The 21954-nt window shown below is 44.6% G+C and overlaps 1 protein-coding gene across 1 annotated transcript in view; it reads right to left on the minus strand.

Moving 5' to 3' along the window:
- The window catches only part of SLC28A1 (solute carrier family 28 member 1), a 54898-nt gene that overhangs the window by 11409 nt on the left and 21535 nt on the right, over nucleotides 1-21954 (minus strand). The window contains exons 3-15 of the mRNA XM_029575170.1: nucleotides 20294-20376; nucleotides 16498-16589; nucleotides 16184-16373; nucleotides 14373-14514; nucleotides 13861-13974; nucleotides 12997-13074; nucleotides 10866-10946; nucleotides 10352-10432; nucleotides 8270-8395; nucleotides 5914-6044; nucleotides 5547-5715; nucleotides 3740-3937; nucleotides 156-237 (exon numbers count right to left, since the gene is read on the minus strand). Of these exons, the coding sequence (XP_029431030.1) occupies nucleotides 156-237; nucleotides 3740-3937; nucleotides 5547-5715; nucleotides 5914-6044; nucleotides 8270-8395; nucleotides 10352-10432; nucleotides 10866-10946; nucleotides 12997-13074; nucleotides 13861-13974; nucleotides 14373-14514; nucleotides 16184-16373; nucleotides 16498-16589; nucleotides 20294-20376 (1567 nt within the window). The remainder of the gene's footprint in view (nucleotides 1-155; nucleotides 238-3739; nucleotides 3938-5546; nucleotides 5716-5913; nucleotides 6045-8269; nucleotides 8396-10351; nucleotides 10433-10865; nucleotides 10947-12996; nucleotides 13075-13860; nucleotides 13975-14372; nucleotides 14515-16183; nucleotides 16374-16497; nucleotides 16590-20293; nucleotides 20377-21954) is intronic.

A 21954-nucleotide genomic window follows, 5' to 3' on the forward strand; every position in this document is an offset into this window, starting at 1 on the left:
GTTTGCAAATCTATCTCAGGCACATTCATTGCGGATATTCTGAAATCCTGACTGGCTGGGTGTGTCCCGAGGACTGGATAGAGAACCACTGATGTAATAAGGTACGGTCTGCACAGAGAAATAATGTTTACTTTCCTTTTGACCTCTGTACTTACTTAAGCCTCCTAGCATGATGCCGATAGAACTAATATTGGCGAATCCACAGAGTGCAAAGGTAGTAATAATCTCAGCTCTCATCTGGAAGACAAGAAGTGAATGACTCAACATGGAATGAATCAGGGGTAGGTGAGGCTTTTTTGATTTAGCTCTAATCCAGTTCATGTTTACTTTGTAAACCAGTGAGCAGGAAGGATTTGCATAAAACTGCTCTCCTGCCTAACCTATGTGCACTACCAGCGAGTTTACAGCTATTATCCAAACTAGCACATTCATGGAACAATAGAGTTCCTCTCCACCTAATTTAGGGGCCGATGCAATACAGTGCACTCAGCTGAGCGCATTGTTTAACCCACTGTCAGACGCGGGTTAAATAGGCCCTATTCCACCCCCTAATGCAATAGGGAGATTAGCGCCTATTTAACGCGCGTCCGATGCGGAGTGAATGAGATAGCGCTCATCACATGCAAATGCACGTGAATGAGGCTATTACTCATTCACTCCAAATGCAAAATGCAAAAAAATAAATGTGCGTCACAGACACACATTTATCACTCAGCAATTAACGCCTGCCTGGAGCAGGCGTTAATAGCTGAGGGCACTGAAAAAAAAGTACAGAAAAGCAAAAAAAACCCTGCTTTTCTGTACTTTTTTAAAAGGAAAAAAAAAATCTCTGCCAGCCACTTTGAAGACCGATGCCGATATGCTCAGCATCGGTTTTCATAACCGGCTGGCTGCAGCGACCCTAGCGCCTCCTTGGCTAGCATGATCCCCTAATTTGCATATTGTATGGAACCCCCCCCCCTTGTGGGCGCCATGCATGCGTTAAGAAAGCGGGCGCTGAAAAGTCAGCGCCCGCTTTCCGTGAATAATATTGCATTGGCCCCTTAGGGCTTGCTCCTTGTAAGAATGAACTTGGCGACTCTGACCCTTAGTGGATGGCTCTTTAAATTAAAATTGAAAGGAAAAGCCAATCTATAGGAAGTCCAGATCTGCAGTCTACACAATGGCCATAAAATGAGGCTGCTTCTCCGCAAAAGACAAAATTTGGCTTAGGAAGAGGTTGCTCTTTTAAAGATAAATCAAAACCAAAACAAAAAATTCTCCCAGTAAAAAGACAAATATATCAAAGGCCAAAAGGTCACTGGAAAAAAACAAATGCTTTGACTGGGTCGGAGCCACCAGCCGAATGATCTCAGGCTGCTGGTGCATGAAGCCATTACATTTGTAGAACATCTTATTCTGATGCCTGAAATTGGGATTACAGTTGAGCAAGCTAAGTATCTTGTAATACTGGGACATAAGTTAATGAACTTTCTTCTCTCGCGCTAAGTTTTTTCACATTAAAATTGCACAAGAGGGGTTTTTTTTACCTATGATGTTTTTTTTCCTGTAATCCAACATCATTTCTGAGTGATTATTGTTGTTGGCAGGATGTCTGAGGTTTTGCCCATGAGGTAAACATAAAAAGCCCGATATTCAAAAGCCATTTAGATGGATAACTGAAAAGTTATCTGTTTAACTTGTTCTACAGCTAGAATTTAGCCGGATAAGTCAGGGGCGTTCGTAGGGATGGTGATAGGCGTTCCAGAGAGGAGCAGAGTTAGCTGGATAAGTTAATGGGCTGACTCTGATATTTGGAGTTAGCCAGTTAACTTATCCAGTGCCATAGGGCTATCCTAACTTTAAGATAGCCAGGGATATTCAGCAGTGCTGTCGAGCCACTAAATATCCTGGCTAAGTTAGCAGATAAGTGTATCCAACTAACGTAGCAAGTCGCTTAGTAGTTGAATATCAACCCCAAAGCTTTTTTGTTCCAGTGAACTTTTGGCCTTTGATACATTTGTTCTTTTAAAGAGCTAATTTAATTGGTCTTAGTTCCTGGGAAAGATCTTGATTCAGGAGATGGGGGTGGAATGGAGCACGCAGTCCAAATTGTGGATGCCATTGAAGGCCTCTACTGTCTATTGTCACTCTTCTAATAAAACGATCTTTATACCTTCTATTACATTTTTTTAAAATTGGACTTACATTGGGGTCTTGCTTCCACTCATTCTGTGCAGGGCCGCGCACGTTGCCCTTCCTTATGAATACGACATGGTGGGAACCTCGGGGGTGTCCCCACCACATGACTTCACTACCTCCGGGTATTTAGCCTCCGATCTCCAACACTGCTACGAGTTAGCAAGGATTCCGGTCCAGCTAATTTCGACCGCTTCTGAGATGCCTGCTCAGAACTCCTTCTCCTACAACCCTCCGGGGTTCGCTGATTCAGGACGCTAGGGGTACCCGCTCCTCGGGGGCCCTTCTTCTCCTATTTACCCTTCGGGGTTATCTTGCTCACTACAACTCAGGACACCTACTCCTCGGGGGTCTTGTTCTCTTCTATTTCCTCCAGGGACCCTGCCTAGAAGGACAGCTTGGCACTCTCTCCTTGAGGGCCTTGCCCACTCCTGCCTCTTCCTGGGTTACCTGCACCTCACAGACCACGGCATCCTACCTTACTACTGCAGAAGCTATAACCTAACAGCGCTTACCCGCCTCGTGAGTACCTCATTCTTCAGTCTCTCTACTCTACCATTGACCAGATTCTCGGCGTACTCCACCGTGAGGACCACTACTGGATCTGTCTTCAACGTCTATGTCTCTGGGACTGGGTTCTCGGCCTACCCCGCTCCGCGGACCACTACCGGACCCTCTGCTGCCCAGCCTTGGGTGAGAACAACTCGGCACTCGTGTCATCAGTGCTTGGACTGTATACATCATCTGAGACTACTCTGGGGTGAAGTGAGCTGCCCGCTCCTCGGGCAGTTCTACATTGCTGTACAATAAAGCTTCCTTCCCTTGTGTTTGCTTACTCAAGAGTTCAGCCTATTACTGAGGTTCCGCATGGGGCCCCTCCCCGTGGGAGGAATCATCGCCACAACAACCAGGGGTCCACAAACATGCCAAAAACACAACAGGTGAGCTGTATTTATGGGGCAGTTTGGATTTTTTTCTGCGATAGATGTTATCAGATGGAGGTGTACATTTTGCCAAACTGTTGTCATTCCACAAGTATCTCAGAAAAGTTTTTATTTTTGGAATAGCCCCAAACTGTTGTGACGGTGTGGTTTGTTTACTGGAAGTAAAAAGAAGGCTCATCACCCCACGTGCCTTGAAGAAAGTGTCTCCTCTCACTGATGGAAGTGCTCATGGGGTGCTGGATGGCCCCACAGCTCCCAGCTGCACTCCTATGTCTATGAAAAGAGTGGAGCAGGGGTTACAATTAAACAGGCATCGCATAAATATGATTGCACTGAGGATCCATCTCATGGTGATGTTGCCCATGCGCAATGCCTTATGCATTCTTAGCTCAAACTGGGATATTATGCAATGTGTGTCCTGCAAAAGAGGTGCATCTTAGAGCTTCACTCACATGCACTAGGTATTCTGCAGTACATGTTCACAAGCATTGTCTACTTCTGACCAAAATGAGAGACGCCACATCCATAGGCGTATCCTGTATGACCATATCCTGTCATAAAAGCTGCCGCAGCAGACCCAATGCCCCGCCAGCATTACCAGTCAACATCTCACTTACTGAAAGCCATTGCTTGTTGCCATTTATCCATTCTTCCACACCAGAGAGACGCGTCTTCTTGTAAGCCGACAGTTTCTCGTAAGCCACAAACTCGTTCAGAATGATCTTGATTCCTAACATTTCAGCCACCATTTGTGCCTCGTCCCACTGTACCCCCATCATAAACGCCACAGGCATAAAGATGTAGGATAAGATGAGCTGGTGGAGAGAAAACAAAAAAAAAGAACAAAGAAGGGTTAATGGATATATAACGAGATGCCCAGAGACAGGGAACAAGAAAAGAAAGGTTCCTGCAAAACAGCAACTTTCCAAGGGGCTTTATAAGCAGCTGCATCCCGGGAGGAAGCCATACATGGTGGAGGAGCCTTCCAATAAGCTGGATGACCTGGAGCACAGAGAGCGATCTTGATGGACTGAAGGAGCAAACGTCGCCAGGGTGGATAAAGAAGGCAAAGACATTTAGAAGAGGGAGCTGTGTCTCTGCTCTAGGGCACCAAGGCCTCCCCACCCCTCAAAGTCATGCAAGATTTCGGCAGATACAAAACACAGATTTTCCCAAGCTCTGCCTGTAGGAAAAGGTTTGCTTAGTACACCTGGTGCTATGAGTGTTGTGGGAATTCACCTAGGCTCGCACTTGCTCCTGATCTGTATGGGCACGTCTGAGATTAAGGGCATAATTTCACATTTTCACCTTTTAAGTGTCACCAAAGGCAGCAATTTGCTTGATGAAAACAGCGAATGGGACAAAAAGCAGTGGAGAGGGAAGGAGGAGCAAGATTTATTTATTTTCATTAAGATCCCACCCTATATAGTCAATCTTCTCAGGGCGGTGTCCTTTTCTGGATTTAATCTGAATTAATCGACACTGGCTTTGCTTAGCCCAAGCTTCTTCTAACCAGTCCAGAGCACAGCATATCTTGTCTACCCTCCTGGGGTGCTAAGGTTTTTCCAGAGCCATTAGTTAAAAGTTCCCCTGTCTTACAGGCCATGTCTTAGCCGTCTCTGAATGAGACTCTGTTGAAGTGCATGAGGTCAGTGATGGAAGGACTGAGAGACAGAGACCCCACTGAAGCGCTTTGAGCGTAACCATGTGAAGAATTCATGAGACTGCCTTAAGAGCAGAAAGATGAGGAACAAGTGAGATGTCCGAGTAATGCCTGAGATGCCATTAAAGAACATGAAGTTGGTGATTTGGGAAGGACTAAAATTACTTTACAGTGTGTGAGCCCATGTCTCTGTCCAAGGATGTTGAGCTAGTGATGTAGGGAAATGACTGAGACTCCATTAGAGTTTGTGGCTATTGACACACACAGTGTATACGGAATAAGTTACATTTCATTCAAAGTATCTGAGAACAATATGGTGGGAAACAAGATTCATGCTGCTGAAGGCTCTCTTGGACGAAGATGTGCATAAAATTCACTGTCACACTCCAACTAAGCAAATGTCAGTGTGGTTCCAGTTTGATTGAAATGCTGGATTTGAACCTGACTGGTGCATATTCCTCAAATCAGACAAATCTGCTAGAATAGCAGCAAAGCAGAATTGCCGAATCGAGAAATCTGCAGGTTTTTTAAAAAAACATTTGCTGGACTAATTTGCTGCACTGCTAGACTTTGTGCGCGTTCATCAAATTAGGTTGCATATTTAAAACAAAAAAAGTGTTGCAATATTTCTGTTCTTGGTCATCTTTCTAAGCCCAGCTGCAAGCCTGGCTGGAGCTCTGCTGATACCGTTCTGTCCTGAATTACGTTTTCACTTGATTTACGTATCCAACATTTGTATTTCGTTGTTCTGTATGTGCTACCTGCAGTGTTAGTTGTGGAAAGTTCACCATCCCTCCCAGCCAAGAGAAGGCAGAATTGATGAACTCCAGCAAGGCCATGAATGCAATCAAGTTGGCGGCAATGTTGGCAACCAGCCCTATAGATAGTGATGCCCCATTGCTGGCGGCCTCCAGAAAATTCTGTTCATCTCTAGAGAAAAAGAGAGCAAAAAAAAAGGGACAAATGAAGTGAAAGTGGCGTGGCTTTGAGAAGTGTATAGGAACCTTTTTGAGAGGGAGCTTCCACTAGAAGGGAGATTAAATAGAAAGAAAACAAACCAAGGTAGGTTACAGGGAAGGCTTGCTATAAAAATACTAGAAAAATGAGAGCTAGCCCATCAGCACATACCCTCTCTCTATTTTAACTCCTTCTTCACTCGTAAACTTGGATTCTTCAACTTCTGGATAGACCAGCTTGGACAGAGCAAGGGCACAAGGAGCGGCCATCACTGAGGCTGCTATCAGTGAGGAGGCATCGATCTGAAACACAGGTATTCACACCTTTTGCATCTCCTCCTCCAGGTACACATAGCTTATAATATGCAGGCCTAACCTCCATGGACCCAAACCTTATAATGTACAGATCTCCTCCACCCTCCAGGTACACACAGTTTATAATATGCAGGACTTTCCAATTCCGGTACTCACATCCTATAATATGCAGATTTCCCCCCATCCAGGTACCCATATCTTATAATATTCAGATTCCCCCCTTCAGGTACCTATATGCTATACTACTTTTCCTCTCTCTAGGAACCCATATTATATAATATACAGATTCCCCCACCCAGGAACCCATAACTTATAATATGCAAATTCTTCCTCCCCCTTCTAGGAACCCATTCTTTACAAAATACAGATTCCCCCCTTCAGGTACCCATATCTTAGAATATACAGATTTCCCCCTATCCAGGTACCCATAGCTAACTATGCAAATTTAATTTTGCCCTTCTCCCTATCTGTAATTCCCAGCCCCACCCCATTCTTCAGCTCCACCCCTCTCTCTCTTATATTGGAATTGAGCTCCACTCCCTCTTTCCCTGAACTCTTCAGCTCCACACCAGCTTCACCCCTCTCTCTGTATTGTCCAATCCATTCTCTACTACCACATATGAAAATTGACCTCTGCCCTTCTCTCTGGCTGAACTCTCCAGCTCTACCTCTCTCTTTGAATAATCTGTCCACTCTTTACTACCGCACAGCATACCTGAGCTCAGTATGCACTCTCTACCATCACATATCTCAATTACACACTTCCTCCATGTTAGGAGAGCAGCTGTTGCAGATGTCAGGGGGCCATCCCCCTGACCATTCTGTAAGCCCTTTTGGACTGACTGTAGGTGGCGTGGACCTCTATGTGGTAAGATAGCAGAGAGAATCCAGGTCCAAATACAGGTCGAGGTAGGCGGCGAGCAACAGAGTCCAATAGAAGATCCAAGGTCAGGGCACCCAGCAGACAAGTGGAATCCAAAAAAGTACAGGGTTGAGACTGGCAGCGAGCAGGCAGAGGAATAGTCCAGAACCAGACACACAATGGTCAAGGCAGGGGCCAGTAACAGGTGAAGAAGAACCTGTTGCCGAGGCAAGGAGTCCAGGTCCAAGCCGGTATTTATAGTCAGGAGCTTTCTCACCAATGCGTGCATGAATTGTGTGAGTAGGCACCCATGCGCACCTATGCGTCCTTCTGTCATGTCCTGGTAGTGCACGTATCAGAGTATCTAATGGCAATTCCTTGCCACGCAGGAAACTTCTGATGCCAGTGAGTCTGGGGAGGCAGCCAGAGTCTAACAGTACCTCCCCCACCAGGGACTCTCCCCAATTTTCTGGGCCCAGGTTTAGTGGGAAATCGACAATGCTGCTGAACATTCCCATAGAAATTGCCACTTAGTCAGATAACATATCCAGCTACATCTGGAACTGCTGTTGAGCAGATGTCTTATCCATCTACTGTAGGCGGATAAGTCTGAATATTGCCACTTATCCAGCTATGATAGACAGATAAATAACTCCTCCCTGGTCTGCCCATTGCCCGCCCATTACATATCCAGCTATGTCTTTATCTGGATAAGAACTTATCTACTTATTTTGTTACCATCTTTCTCATTTTTCCTATAGGTTTCCTACATACAATACAACATATACTCTTTCTTACTTCAGTGTCCAGACATGTTCCTATGCTTTGCCAAAATTTTCTAGCAACAAAAGTATCAATTCACCACATATGTTTAGAAGACTATAGTAGAAAAATTTCAAGATGTTGACACTCACTTAGAAGAGTGTATCGGGTTATTGTTTTGACCGTGTCTATAATTTATAATCGTAGGCCATCATATTAAAGTCCATTTTTTAAATAATGTTCTTATTTGCATATTAGAATAACTTATCTTATGAAAAGATACTTCTTGAGTCTCTTTCTATGCAAGTCTCTGCCCCCCGACACTGCTCCAGTGTTTCAGTAATTCATCCGTGAAACATGGCTTCCTCCAACAGCGTCTCTGGATTCTAAGTGCGTGTCAATAGCGTCATTGTATATACGATGATCATCTTAAACTTTTCTACTATAGTCTTCTATACATATGCGGTGAATTGATACTTTTGATGTATATGAGTATTCGTCCAAGTGGGTTCGTTTACGATATTTTCTAGCAGGCAGCGTTTTCTCGTCAGCCATGTAATTTATGGTTTTCTTAAAGCATTTTCCTTACCCCAAAGGAGATGTAAGCTCCAAGCACACTGCCAGCTATTGTGGCAAAGCCCCCGGTCATCACTGCATGGACCTCCGATTTGGTCATGTCTGGTAAGTATGGACGGATCAGTATTGGAGCCTCTGTCTGATTAGAAGTGAATGAAATATAACTAACCAGCAAGGTACACAGAAAATTCCCATGCCGTTACATCTATTTTCCCCGCCCATGTAAAAATACATTCACTATTTTTCTAGGAAAATAGGCCCTGACGAGGGAGTAGAAGGGAGGAGGGGGATGATAGAGGTAGACAAGAGGAGGAAGTGTTGGGGGGAAGAAGGTGATGGAGAAAAGCCAGAAATCAACCGAGACTCTGGTATGGCACCAAAAATTCATTGAGCAGACTAGATGAACCTAATGCTCCTTATCTGCCATCATATTCCATGTTTCTATGTTTTCTCATTACCTCCAGGACATCACTGTATCTCAGTTATTTACAGTGAGATCACCCTAAACAGACAATTGTAAAGTAACTGTTTACAAATTAACAGAAGACTGAATGGTTCAGTAATTGGCATGTGAAGACAGATCTTTTCACCTCCAGGACTGGACAACTTGGGTGCATGACACAAGGAAAGAGTCCTTTGTCTCTAAAACTGGAGAGCACAAGGAACTGGCACATGGAGACATATCCCTTCACTTCAAGGACTGCAGGAGCTGGGGGACTGGCACAGGGAAACAGATCCCTTATGTGCATAAGTTCACTTTGAAAATACTCTGTTACGTGTGTGAATACAACACATACACAGACTAGCCCACCTCGGGGGCTGTTTGAAAATGACCCTCCCTGTGATGCAGGCAAAGCAGAGCTCTCGGATGAGAGCATGCTAACCTGCCACCATCACGCAGTTTGACTTCAAGAGAGGAAGGGCGAGAGAAAGAGGAAGACCCAGTCATCTGGTTCAGGATTTCTTCCAAATTCTACGTCAGAGCTCTGATTGGCTGGCCACACCTGATCCAGTCAAGATTTGATCAGACTTTATTTGTACTGTATTACGCTGGTCTGAATGCCTCCACACATGAAACACTCGACATTTGTATGACAAGCGTACCTGCCCCCATGAGCGTGACTATGTTTCTGGGTTAAGCAGCACAAGGACTTTGAGCGACTTAATCTTGATATGCTGCTTCTAAGTTCCATGCAGGGAAAATATCCATCTACTATAACAGCCCTTTACTGAGATAAATAGGAAAGCCTGCAGAGAACTGACAGTGAATATAAAATAAATGTTCACTGCTCTTCAAAGCCTCCCCCTCCTCTCCTGAGGACAGCCGAGCTATAATGCTGCAGGACATGTATTGGACCAATGGGGAAGTAAGGAGGAAAAGAAGAGACCCAGGCTCCTGCTGAGGGGAAAAAGGACAGAAGCAAGGGCAGCTGGGAGTGGAAGGAGACAAGGAGCTGGCTTTAGTCTGAATCCCACACAATAACCTCATGGAGGTGAGCTACACCAAAAGGAGCCCTGCCGAACACCAGTGAAAGGGAAAGTGCAGGGTGGAGCTGGGAATAAACTCCTCCCTCGCTATCTTCCCCTACGTCGGAAGACATTGGCTGCAGTTTCCGTGGAGGGGGTGCTGTTCATCAGCTAAAGGAGCCAACAGAGATAAGTAAAAAAAAGAAACAAAACAGTCTAAATCTTGAGTCTAACAGTGAGAATCAGAGCGTTTCCCTGAAGATGTATTCCTGCACTAGATGCTCATAGTTATATGAATAAGAGCCACCTCCAGCAGCACTTGGACTGTGCCAAAGATTTTGCTTTACACTTGCAAGTGTACTAACTGCATTAAATCTAGGGTGCTTGGGTCATTTCCCCAGTATCTAAAAAACTTGCAACCCCCATCTAGCCCTACTATATGGGGGCTGGAAGAATCTCCTGCTGCAGCACATCTCCAGCCAATGGCGGCAGGTTTTCCCCCACGTCACCTGGTGGGAACGCCACTCTTACATCACTTTTTATTACAGTACCCTGAAATCTAGAAAACAACAGGATTTGTTTTTATTTCCAGCTGATGATTTCAGTCAGTGCAAATGTACGAAATTACCTGTCCCACGAATATGTTCCCCGCCACGCTAAGCGTTTCAGTGGCTGTGGTACCCATCGTGACTTGCATCAACCAGGAGATCTGGGGAAATTGAAGATATTACTTAATGGATAAGTTAGGATTAAGCTGAGAGGAAGGGTCTAGGCCAGAGAGCTGATGGGAGCTACAGTCATGGAGGAGCTGAAAAAGAGCATGAGCTGAACCAAAGTTAAACCAGGTGAGAGTCAGAGCCAACTCAAACCATGAGGTATACTGGGGGAATGCTATTATAGTTAGGACACCCCCAGGATTAAAAGTGCAGGACACATAAAGTTACAATTAACAAAGATATTAAGGATGTAACAGCTCATGCATACAACTTGGGTGATCGTAGTGTGCAGAGAAGCAATTTGAAATCATTCTTTGGGCATTGTGCATGGCATATTTAAAATTTTCCCTTAAGTAGAGTAAAATAGAAGCTGTTTTTCCTATTATCTCTGCCCACAGATTACTTGTCCAAGAATCTGGAACATACCTTGAGGATAATCCATTGCATGAGGCCAAAATAGTAAAGGATGGACATCACACTGCTGAAGAAGACTACAATGGGCAGAGCCTGTAATGAAACAAGCAGAGCTCTATGAATAAAACGTGCAATTATACTACTACTTCTACTTCTACTATTCCAACTACTCCCACTACTACTACTTCTATTTCTACTACCTCTTCTACTATCACAATTACAACTACTACTACTGTCACTACTTCTACTACTCCAACTACTCCCACTACTACTACTATTTCTGCTACTACCTCATCTACTATCATGATTACAAGTAATACTATTACTTCTACTACTCCAACTACTCCCACTACTACTACTTCTAGTTCTGCTACTACCTCATCTACTATCACAATTACAACATCTACTACTACTACTACTACTACTACTTTCACTACTTCTACTACAACTACTATTGCTTCTACTACTTAACATTTCTAAGGCATTAGTAGACATATGCAGTGCAGTTAGATAAATAAAACAGGGACAGTCCCTTTTCCATGGAGCTTACAATCTATTTGAGAGACACAGAGAAGACACATCATATCTAGTAATCACTTAAGTATTACAATAAAACTTTTTCAACTTGAGAGTGTCCACATAAGGAAGAATTGGGGATTTTGTTAAATTTAAAAGTAAAGTAGAAGAGGTGGGTTTTCAAGCAGGATTTTAAGCACTGCAGTCACAAGAATGGAGAAATATCATCACACTACTAACTGGTACACTGAGCATTGTATTCTCAATAACATAGATTTTACAGCCTTATGTGGGCAAGCAAACAAATATTTGCAAAAAATAGGATAGTGTTCCTGCTGTAATCCATAAAATATCAGAATGCATTTTCCATGAACTAAATCAATGAAATACTATCCCTAATTATCTAGTTGGGGGGTGAACTATAAAGGGGAACCTGTGATTTTTATGTAGCAGGTACACATGTTTTGTCAAAGTACTAAGTGAAATGTATCCATAGGGAAAAGCAGCAACTGACTTTCCACTGCTGTTTTACCCTGCTTATGTTTCAAGAAATGGTTAGGAGCATTTGCAGTACTTCCCGGGAGCTGTGTACTGTGTTAGCTGTTTGCACTGTTGTAGGTAAAAATACACAGAAGGTATAATTAGCCTCCCTAATGATGGCGATGATGGTCCTGGCGTTCCTAGTTGGTGGTGAACAGGAATAGAACCCTGGATATGAAATGATGGATGATGGATGCCATTATTGAAATGTAAAATGTGGAACATCTTGTGAAGGGGCATCATAGAATGTGGTTGTATATATGTTTGGATAGTGATTTCGAAACCAACAATACTTTAAATCTAGAGCCATGATAGGGGGAGATACTGCATGAGGTGAGTGGTGGTGTGCCAGGACCCCAGGTCTCAGGACGAGGTACGATGGTGGGAAGATTGAAAGAACTAAGTTTGGGGAGTGTGGTTTGGGTAGAGGAGAGGGTCTTTGTTTGTATTTTGATGGTCCTTGTTTTATAGCTGTTTTTTGTGGCAATTATTTTTATATTTGAGGTACATTGCCTTGAATGTCCCAGAAAAGCAGGTTCAAATTTTAGTAGGACATATGCAGCCACTTATCTGGCAAGCTTGTACCAGATATTCAGCTGAATATACCCGGCTATCTGAAAGTTAGTTTAGGGCTTTAAGGCAGTCCTTAAGGTAGCCATATAACTAAGCCAGATGGCATGGAAAATCACTTCTTCCAGCTAATTTAGACCTAGATTCATCAAAAAGCTGTAATATTTTTTTTAGTCAATGCATAATTAAGTTCTGGAATTTGTTGACAGAGGATGTGGTGAAAGCTATCAGTGTAGAAGGTTTAAAAAAGTTTTGGACTGGTTCCTGGAGGAAAAGTTCATTAAGCTTTATTAAGGTAGAGTTGCAGAAAATCACTGCTTATTCTTGAGATAAGCAGCTTGGAATCTGGGATCCTGCTACGTACTTATGGCCTGGATTGGCCACTGTTGGAAACAGGATACTGGGCTTGATGGACCCTTGGTCTGACCCAGTATGGCAAATCTTTTGTACTTTAGTTCAAAGGAGAACTGACTTTTATGGTTTTATTTACAGTGAATAAATACTTTTGACCTCTGACCTGAAAGGCGAATACATTCTTGATGAGTTCTTGCCCAAAGACAAAGCCGGACCCCACTGTGGTGTAATTCAGGAACACCTGCGGGAAATGAGAGGCAGATCCGTCACACGGATCGTGGTAATCGGCAGGGACAGGTAACATGTGCCAATCTCACAAAAATACAATTTGCTAAAAGCTGGGTTGGGTGCAAGCTATGGGGTCCACCAAGATCCCCTGGGGCATTTCCTGGGGACCAGGCCATAGCTTGCATCTCAAAACATTTGCCTGCCCAATGAAGGCACCATCTCTACCAAATGACTCTGCTGACTTTCTTTTAACAAAGATTACTTCACTCAAAGTGCTGCATCCGCAAAACAAACAAAGGCCGTTCACAATAAGGGGGGGGGTGGAAATTAATTTCAAAACCTGTTCTCTCTCTCTCTTTAAAATGTATGGTTTTATTCATACTCTGACTTCCAAAAATTGTGAGCATATATCCACCTTGAGAGAGGGAGGGAGATAAAGCCGGGGGTGGGAGGGGAGTGGGGGCTCTGGGGATTTCCCAGATGACTTTTCTTGGTACAACTTAAGTACAATTCAGTCTCCGCTGGCTCTCTCGCATCTGAGCACATTACTGTTGGAAGCCACAACCGAAGGGAGATGATTTTTGAGGTCTAGATTGCCTTTAAACCAGTTTCAATCGCGTTGTGTGTGAGGCTACAGTAAAAATGTTTCTCAGGATGCGGCATGGAAGAGAGAGTACTATCTGGGGACTCTCTGCCCCGTTATCACCCTCCGGACCTCCAAAGCTCCAGAGCCAATGGGTAATCAGGCCCCTGACAGACCCAGAGCCACCGGCTCCTGTGCACACATCGCGCACTCTACCTGAATCTGATTTCCGAGAAACTGGAAAGCCTCAAACCCAGCATCGGTTCTGACGATCAAGATCCCAAGAACAAACTGCAGTCCGAGGCCCCAGAACACAGCCCTCCAGGATACCTGCAAGACAGAAAAGATATGCACGGTTCCCTCTGTGTGTTACTAAGGAATCACATCATTGTGTGTTACTAACGATACACATCATGGGGATCCTGCTATAACCCACAAAAGTGCAAGAAAGGGCGCTCTCCAGAAATTTAATCTAAGCACCGTGGCCTGGCACAAGCCAGCAGGACACAGGACATATGCAACCACAGTGTGGGAGAGGTTAGTCCAGGCTCAAACTTCTATGTCTTCTGCCCCGATCAGTGACTGAAGTCTTCTGAAAGACGTTAAACATGAGAGTGAGCAGAATTAGTTGTGACGTTAGCTCTGTATGCGGCTCTCACTGGATAAACTGGAAATATGGAGAGGCCCCCAGACCCCGAGCAAGCGGGGTAGATCCGTGTGGCACTCACCGCTCGATGGTGCTTAGAGCAGGCAAAAAGGAAGACAAGAAACATGCAGACACCTCCGAATGAGATCAGTTGCTCCGGCCTCTTGGACGTGTCCAGTGCCAGCCACAAGACCAGGCCCAACAGGATCGCTGCACAGAACACCCTGTGTAAGAAGCATTGAGCAGGCAAATCAGTCTGAGGGCGATGAGGTTCCACATGTAAGTGCGGAGCATAACGTTGAGATCCACGCAGCCCAGATGTGGCTACACGTGGGCAGTGGCTCCACAAGACCGGCAAGGACAGAACCTCGCAGATCAGAATTCAGGCACAGGCAGCATAGATAACGGCACCAGGTACCTAGACAGAAGAAGATCCTACTTCCACTTTGCTCTACAGTCACTGTAGTCTCTGATCTCCATGGGATACCCCCTACCATGCCCACCCCCTCTTTCTGCAGTGTGATCTTGCCCATGTGCGCCAAAATCTTAAATCTGGCTCTGAAGGAAGGAAGTTTATGAAGAGGAACTTGCAGGTGTTGGATTAAGTATGGAAACTTGTTTATACATCTGCCCAGGATGGTGGAAAACCAATAAGGAAGACAACAAAACCATCTTAGGAGTGATATCCTACAAGTGATCCCATTTCTATGGCTGGCAGCTGGGGCCTATCCTCAAATATGCAGACAGGATGGGCCAAATTGGCCTTAACTCCATCTTCTACTATGATACTGAGGCTTATTTCTCCACAGGCTTTGTTTCTTGAAGACATGTACCTCACAGCTGAACAATTATATTTTAGAGACAACATCTCCATGCCGTGGAATAATATTCTTTTTTCTTTAATCCCCTCCATTAAGCACTACAGCAAAGCCTAGTGTTGCTGGAAAACTCCCCGACTGTTTTAAACTTTATGAGAAAGAAAATCCCCCAGAAAATGGACCATAACAATGAATTTTTCAATATTCAAACTATCATTGGAGATTGCAATAAACTAAAAAAACCAAACTTAACCCAATTCCTTGGATTACTTAAATCTCACAGACCTGGAAATTTGTGGATTTCATCCAGAGACTCCAGGATTTTGTTAAAATTACCAGGTCTTGAGATACATGGCAGAAATCTCTGGATGAAACATGTTGGATTAGAAGGAAGTGGTGGCGTTGGCTGAATTGACCCATACAGGCTGAAGGAAGGAGGAATCAACCCGCACAGAGCAGAACAAGGAGGAAGGGGCAGCGGTGGGAAATGAATTGGTCTGTGGAGTTCCAAGGACAGAGAAAGCTGCAGTGAAGGCTGAGTTGACTTTTATGGACTGGAGGACGTGGTGGTGGCAGTGACTGAACTGGCTCAAAGCAGCTACAGCAGTCAGAGCTTCAAAGGTGGGAAATTAAAGGCTAGTGGGGTTGTGCCTGAGGTTTAGAGAAAAACAGAGCAAGGACTCAGGCCTGGGGGCAGAAAAGGTGAGAGTACTGGGTTCAAGCCTGGGAAGCGTGTAAGAGGAGAGTGCTGGGGTTGCTTCTGGATTGGGTGAGGGAGAGAGAGTATATGTATGAGAGAGAGAGAGAGAGTATATGTGTGTGAGAGAGAGAGAGAGTATATGTGTGTGAGAGAGAGAGTATATGCAAGACTGTGTATGAGAGTTTGTGTGTGTTGAGAGAGGGAGCTGGGCAGGGGGAAGAGGGAAGATTTGTGCACTCCCCTACCCCTGCACACCCCCAGCTAATCTACACCGATCTCAGTGTGGCCAGAGCGCTAACATTCCCAGGTAAGCAGATGGGCCAATGCTCTATCTATAAAGACTAGCGGTGCAGGTATTATCTCTTCACAGCTCACCATTTTAACCACCTCCAGTTCTTCCTGAAACACTTGCTCACTGGGCTCAGAAATTTCAGTATCTTCTTTCCCCAGTGTAGTTTTACAAAGTCGTAGCTCAGGAAGAAGAGAACCAAGCAGGTGAGAACGAGCAGCGCGATGGCCCGCTGGAAATTCAGTACACAGGCGGCGATGAAGTAGGCAGCGTATCCTGAGAAGGAAAGGTGAGATTGCACATCAGTGCCGGAGCTCAAGCACAAGCTAAGTCAGTTTCTTCTCTAATCACTGCGTAAATACTTCTTTCTCCCTGGTTTTGAGTCCTTAGCAAACTGTACCTGCACAGAGGACACCCACAGCAATTATTTTGATGACCTTGGAGTGAGCCCTGCAGAAATGTGCTGCTCTGCTGAAGGGTTGGGACACAGTGCTGAAAAGATGAAATGAACAAAACAAGGAACTAATTGCAGGACACTACAATGCCAGTCCCAAAGCACCCCACAAAAAAAGACTAAGCAATATCTATATGTTTACATACTCCACTCGGGGGGGGGGGGGGGGGAGATTTTATAACAGCCAGCATACATCTGCTGTTATATGCCTAAGTTACACCATCTTTCAAAGTGTACTCATGCAGCAAACTCGGACGCCGCAGCACTCCCATCCCCCTCCCCCTCCCCAGCCCAACCCCAGAATACTCTGACCCACACTCAAGATTCCAACTCTGCAATTCCTCCCCCCCCTCTCCATCCCCACCTCAGCACTCCCTTCACCTCCCCCTTTTCTACCCACAGAAAGAGCTTTAAATATTGCTCTCAGCCAGAGTGACTCACTGCTCTCTTGATTAACAAATGTTTGTCCCTATTCAAACTAAATCACACTACCTGAACACCTTTCCAAGGTGAGTAACTGAGCTGAACTTTTCAACCTTTTTACTTAGGTATACACTGCTCCTAGCTTATTTCTAGCTTCTGGCTACTTTTTGGGTTGGGGGTTTTTTTGTGTTTTTGTTTTTGGTTTTTTTTTTAAATACAAACACTCAGTTCTGCTTACTAGCTGCCTTATTGACTATTTAAAAATATAAACAGTCTAACTTGTTTATTCACTGCCTTACTGACTATTAAAAGCACAAACACACTAAATAATATTCCCAAATAATTAACTTTGCCCCAATACTTTTAAAAAAGGCAATGTCCCAAGCAAAAACTTACTGATTCCTTTCAGCCACCAGCAAGGTGATCCTCTCCGCTCAGTGCTCCCAGTGGAGCACATTTCCAAAGATGGCATATTCAAATTGCTAAAATCTCAAAATAATTTTTTTTTTTACCTTTGTTGCCTGATCTTTGTATTTTTCTAATCAGTTGGTCTTGGTCTCCTTTTTCCCTTGTCGCTCATTTCCTAATTCCTTTTCAGTGTCTCTCTTCTCCTACTGTCTTCTTCCCTTCCTCCCTCACACATACACGCTTTCTCTCACAATCTCTTTCATACACACACACTCTCACTCTCATATGCTCTTCCCCTCCCTCCCCATAAGTTCACATTCTCTACACACACACACAAGCTCTAACTCTACATGCTTTATCATATACACATACACAAGCTCTCACTCTCTCACCCCCCTCCCCAGGCTCCTATTCTTATGCACAGACACTCATTCAGGCTCCCATTCTCCTCCACATGCACACATTCAAGCTCCCATTCTCACCCACACACACGCAGGGCCTTTTCATTAGGCACAGCCAAAGTCCTACTTCTGCCGCCACGGGGATGGTATCCCATGGCAGCCTTGCAGCTCGGCCCTCCTCTTCGTCGTTTCAGGGATGGGATCCCGCAACATCATTGTTCCAACAGGCCTCTTCTGGTTGGGTGGGCCTGAGCCCAAAGTGGGTGGACCATGGCTCACTCAGGGTCCGCTCATGGCTATGCCACTAGCCTGCAGAAGGCTTTTTGAAGATGGGCCAGACTGAGGCTTGTTTTAAGGTAGATGGAAGATTACCAGAAGCAAATAATAAATTAACTATTCTTGTGATAGGCTCAATGATGTCATCACAGACAAGTTTAAGAAAAGCAGTGGAAAATGGATTCAATGGTCATGAGGATGAGTTTAGGCTACTAATTATCTGTAGAATTTCAGTCTATGAAACATATTCAAAACCATTCCAGCACGTTCATAATGTATTCTCATTGTGAACAGGGCTATAAGCAGGAAAAGTAGTACAAAGCGTTACAATTTTACTTACAAAAAAAACCAGCAAATGATTCTCAAAGATCTGATAAAGAGCCTGCAGGTGGATAGTTATTAGCCCTGAACGGCAGTCTGAAGAGTTGCTTGACAGTATAAAATAATTCTCGAGCATTATTGCCAGAGGCTTTGATCCAGTTATAATAATTAGCTTTAGGGGAGCTAACTCATAATCCACACCTTGAATAGGGTTATGCCCAGCATTAACCACATTTTTCAGAGGATCATTTAGAAAATCTAACATCAATGGCGTAAGCTTATCCTTAAAACAGTAAGAGTTGATATGAGTTTGCTTATACAAGGTGGTTGCTCATGCAAAGATTCCAAAGATATAACAGCCAAACCAACTAAAATTGATTAGGAAGTGATCAGACCACAATACAAGACTGATATGTTTGCTAAATTAAGAGAAAACACTGATTGGTTAAGAAAAAACAAGTCTGTCGATCACCTATTCCCACCCACAAGCAGTCATGACCTCAAGACATGTCTCATATGTGTACTGTAATACACAAATACTGTCATAACATAGCTTGGTTTTTATCATACCAAGTGCTCCAAAAAGTGGCTTATCTTCATTGTGGTGGTGTTTGAACCACTCATAAAGGTGTTTATCAAACTTGGAAAACTCAAGAACCGATGTACTAAGCAGGGCCAGCAGAACTATTAGGCAAAGTAGGCCTCAGCCTAGGGCGCCGAGCATTAGAGGGCGCGAGCCATGTGGGGCCTCGAGTGGCGGCACCAAAGAGGTGTGGAAATTCGGCAATCTCCACTCCTCTTTGTTGCCGCGGTGCTGCCGCGCATGGCCCCACATGGCTCGCGCCCCCTTTTTGGGGGGGGGGGGTGGCGCAACCGGAGGGTTGCGGCAGCACGACCAGAGGGGGCAGCATGACGAGGGGAGGGTGGGCACAAGGCAGAAGGTGCCTAGGGTGCCTAATCCCCTTGCACCGGGCCTGGTACTAAGGTGGGCCAAGGTTCATGCACTATTTGCAATTTTCCACCTGCTCGTTTTCTGATGGGATTTACATACAAATGAGGCCAGTAGAAAGAGCTTGGGAAGTATTGCTGAAAAGGTTTTTGCAAAACCTTTAACTGCTTCTCATTGAGCTGTGCTTAATATTTTTGCTTTGAAAGCTTTTCAAAGTCAGTTTTGCATGTAGTTTTACTATGTGCTAATAGTTAATGAGCTGTTTTGCATAATTTTGTATCACAGCAACTCGTTATTAATTTAAATAACAAGTGTAAAACGCACAAAATGTTACTATTTGCAATATTAAATAGTAAATCGGGCAACCGGGAGAGGTGGATCGGCCTGCGTTCAATCATGAGCACCTGTTTAAAGCACACGAATATTGCAATAACGCACACTATTTGTCATTTTTGTACACAGAGGGGACTTTACAACATTTTTCTCCCTTTAGTACATCAGCCTAAAAGACTTTCTTATATTCTTTCAATTTGCAAGATCTTTGTTAGAATCAGTTTCAGAATACAGCTTAAATAATTTTGTCTTCTGTTTCCTTAAATCATATACAGTTGTCGTCCCAATGCTTTTCTTCCGAGCAAGGTTGCTTGTTAACTCGCCAGCTTCAAGATGGCACGCTTATTGTTAGTGTTACTTGCTTCTTCTTTGAAGATGGTACAGGGGAGATGCAACTCATTCATCATTTTTTGGAAAACCATGGCTAGATCAGAGTCGCCGTTGGCTGAGCATTTGCAAAACCCTGGGCTTGGTAGATAGATGGCAGGACACTCTGCATGAGTAATGGCCAGCTCTGGGACTTCAAACACCAAATTTTCTTCAAACTTTTTTGAAATTCCATTATTTTGCTTTCCAAAGAAAGGAAATATTCATTAGGCTGCATGTTCAGTTTAGCAAGACCTTACTGTACCTGAGCAAGTGTGAATTTTTCTCATTTGTAGCTCTGTGGGTAGCCTTCTGGGATTGTGTTCGGTCAGCATCATTTTCTTCTTCCTACAAAGCACACAACTGTTAGTACAGAAGACGTGCTCCCCCAGGGTTTTTCTCCTTCTTTGGGTTTTTTCCATTCACTTCTCACAAAGGAATTATCAAGTGTAGTATCTGAATTATTCTCATTCCCTTTCTGTGTCCCAATTCTAATATAATATAATATTAAAACTTCGCTGGGCTACGAGAATAGGATGCAGCTGTCTTCAAAGCCACTTTCCATGCTGCTCTCGGTTTTGCCATTAGGCACTGAAATAAATGCGGTGCAAATCTCAGATCTCAGCCCTTCAAACGCCCTCAGGGACTGAGAGTGCTACCTCAACAGCACTCCCAACCTCAACCAGCCTAAGAAACAAGAGCCTGCGTGGGAAGTCCAACAAGATCCCCTGCTGGCAGCGTGACATTGGGACTCCAGGACAATCATCCTAGTGCAAACACAGCATTATGGAGCCTATTTTCTAAGCTTAAAAATTGCAATAATGTATAGTATTGGCAAATAACGAGCGTTATTTGCTAATTAATGCATGATATGTGCTGATTTTGCAGCTTAGCACTGTAATAAATCAAGCAGAAAGTGAGTAAAAAAATGCGTTGCATGAAAGCAACTCGTCTGCCTTAAGACCTCTTGAGAGGTCTATAAATTAGAATATTGTGGCGCGCAGTAAAATTCACGAGTCACATTATGCCAGGAAAATCAGCTGCTCCTCGAGAGGTGGATAACTTTCTGCCAGGAGTATCGCCAGGCTAAGATGTCTGGTGATGCTCCCCGCTAGCAATTTTAACAAGGACACAAACCCCTAATATAAGCCCCCATCCCCAAAAGAAAGTACCTGTTGATCTATGGGGGCAAGGGCGAAGTCCCTGGGTCTCTTCTCCTGCCCTGCTCCCGGCACATATAAGACAAGCAGAGCCCTCTGTGATTAATCCCCACCCTCTAAACCCTGCCCCTAATGAAAGGTGAAACAAAGATCCCCATTCCTGCTGGAGACCTCCCCGGATCACCTCCTATCCCTGAGGTACGAAGGGGCAGGAGCGATCCCCCGCTGGCTCCTGCCCCGCGGGTGTCGTACTACAAAACGGTGCCAGCCGACCCCCAGGGTCTCCTTTACCCCGCTCGTGCCCGGCCCTGGCAACGTGCAATTGCGACCCGGCTGAAGGGAGGATTTACTAAACTGCAGCACTCAGGGTCCATAGTTTAGTAAATCCCCCAGGGATTTTTGCGCAGTGACGCACGGTGTTTTGCACATGGGTTTAGTAAACTGGCCCCTTTGTGAAAGCACCGAGGAGAAGATCAGTAAGGGGCAAGCTTGAGGGAGGTGGATTTGATTTCCTGGTCAGGTCCAGCGGCAGGACTCAGGGCCCATGATTGATTATAAGGATCCCAGAAGGAGCTCTGGTGCACGGCCACTGGCTGAGGGCTGTCATTGTGATGACGGGGCTGAGTGAATTGGGAGGGGATATCAAACACGGGGGACACCCCCCTCTCCCCCGGGTATTTGTGAATGAAGGCTCTCAGCCCCAATTCTAACTGAGCTGGAAGCGCTAGCTTTTTGAGCTATAAAGAAAGGAGTAGGGTAGTGAATG

The sequence above is a fragment of the Rhinatrema bivittatum genome, chromosome 13, assembly GCF_901001135.1.
Source record: "Rhinatrema bivittatum chromosome 13, aRhiBiv1.1, whole genome shotgun sequence".
In the NCBI taxonomy this organism is placed as follows: domain Eukaryota; kingdom Metazoa; phylum Chordata; class Amphibia; order Gymnophiona; family Rhinatrematidae; genus Rhinatrema; species Rhinatrema bivittatum.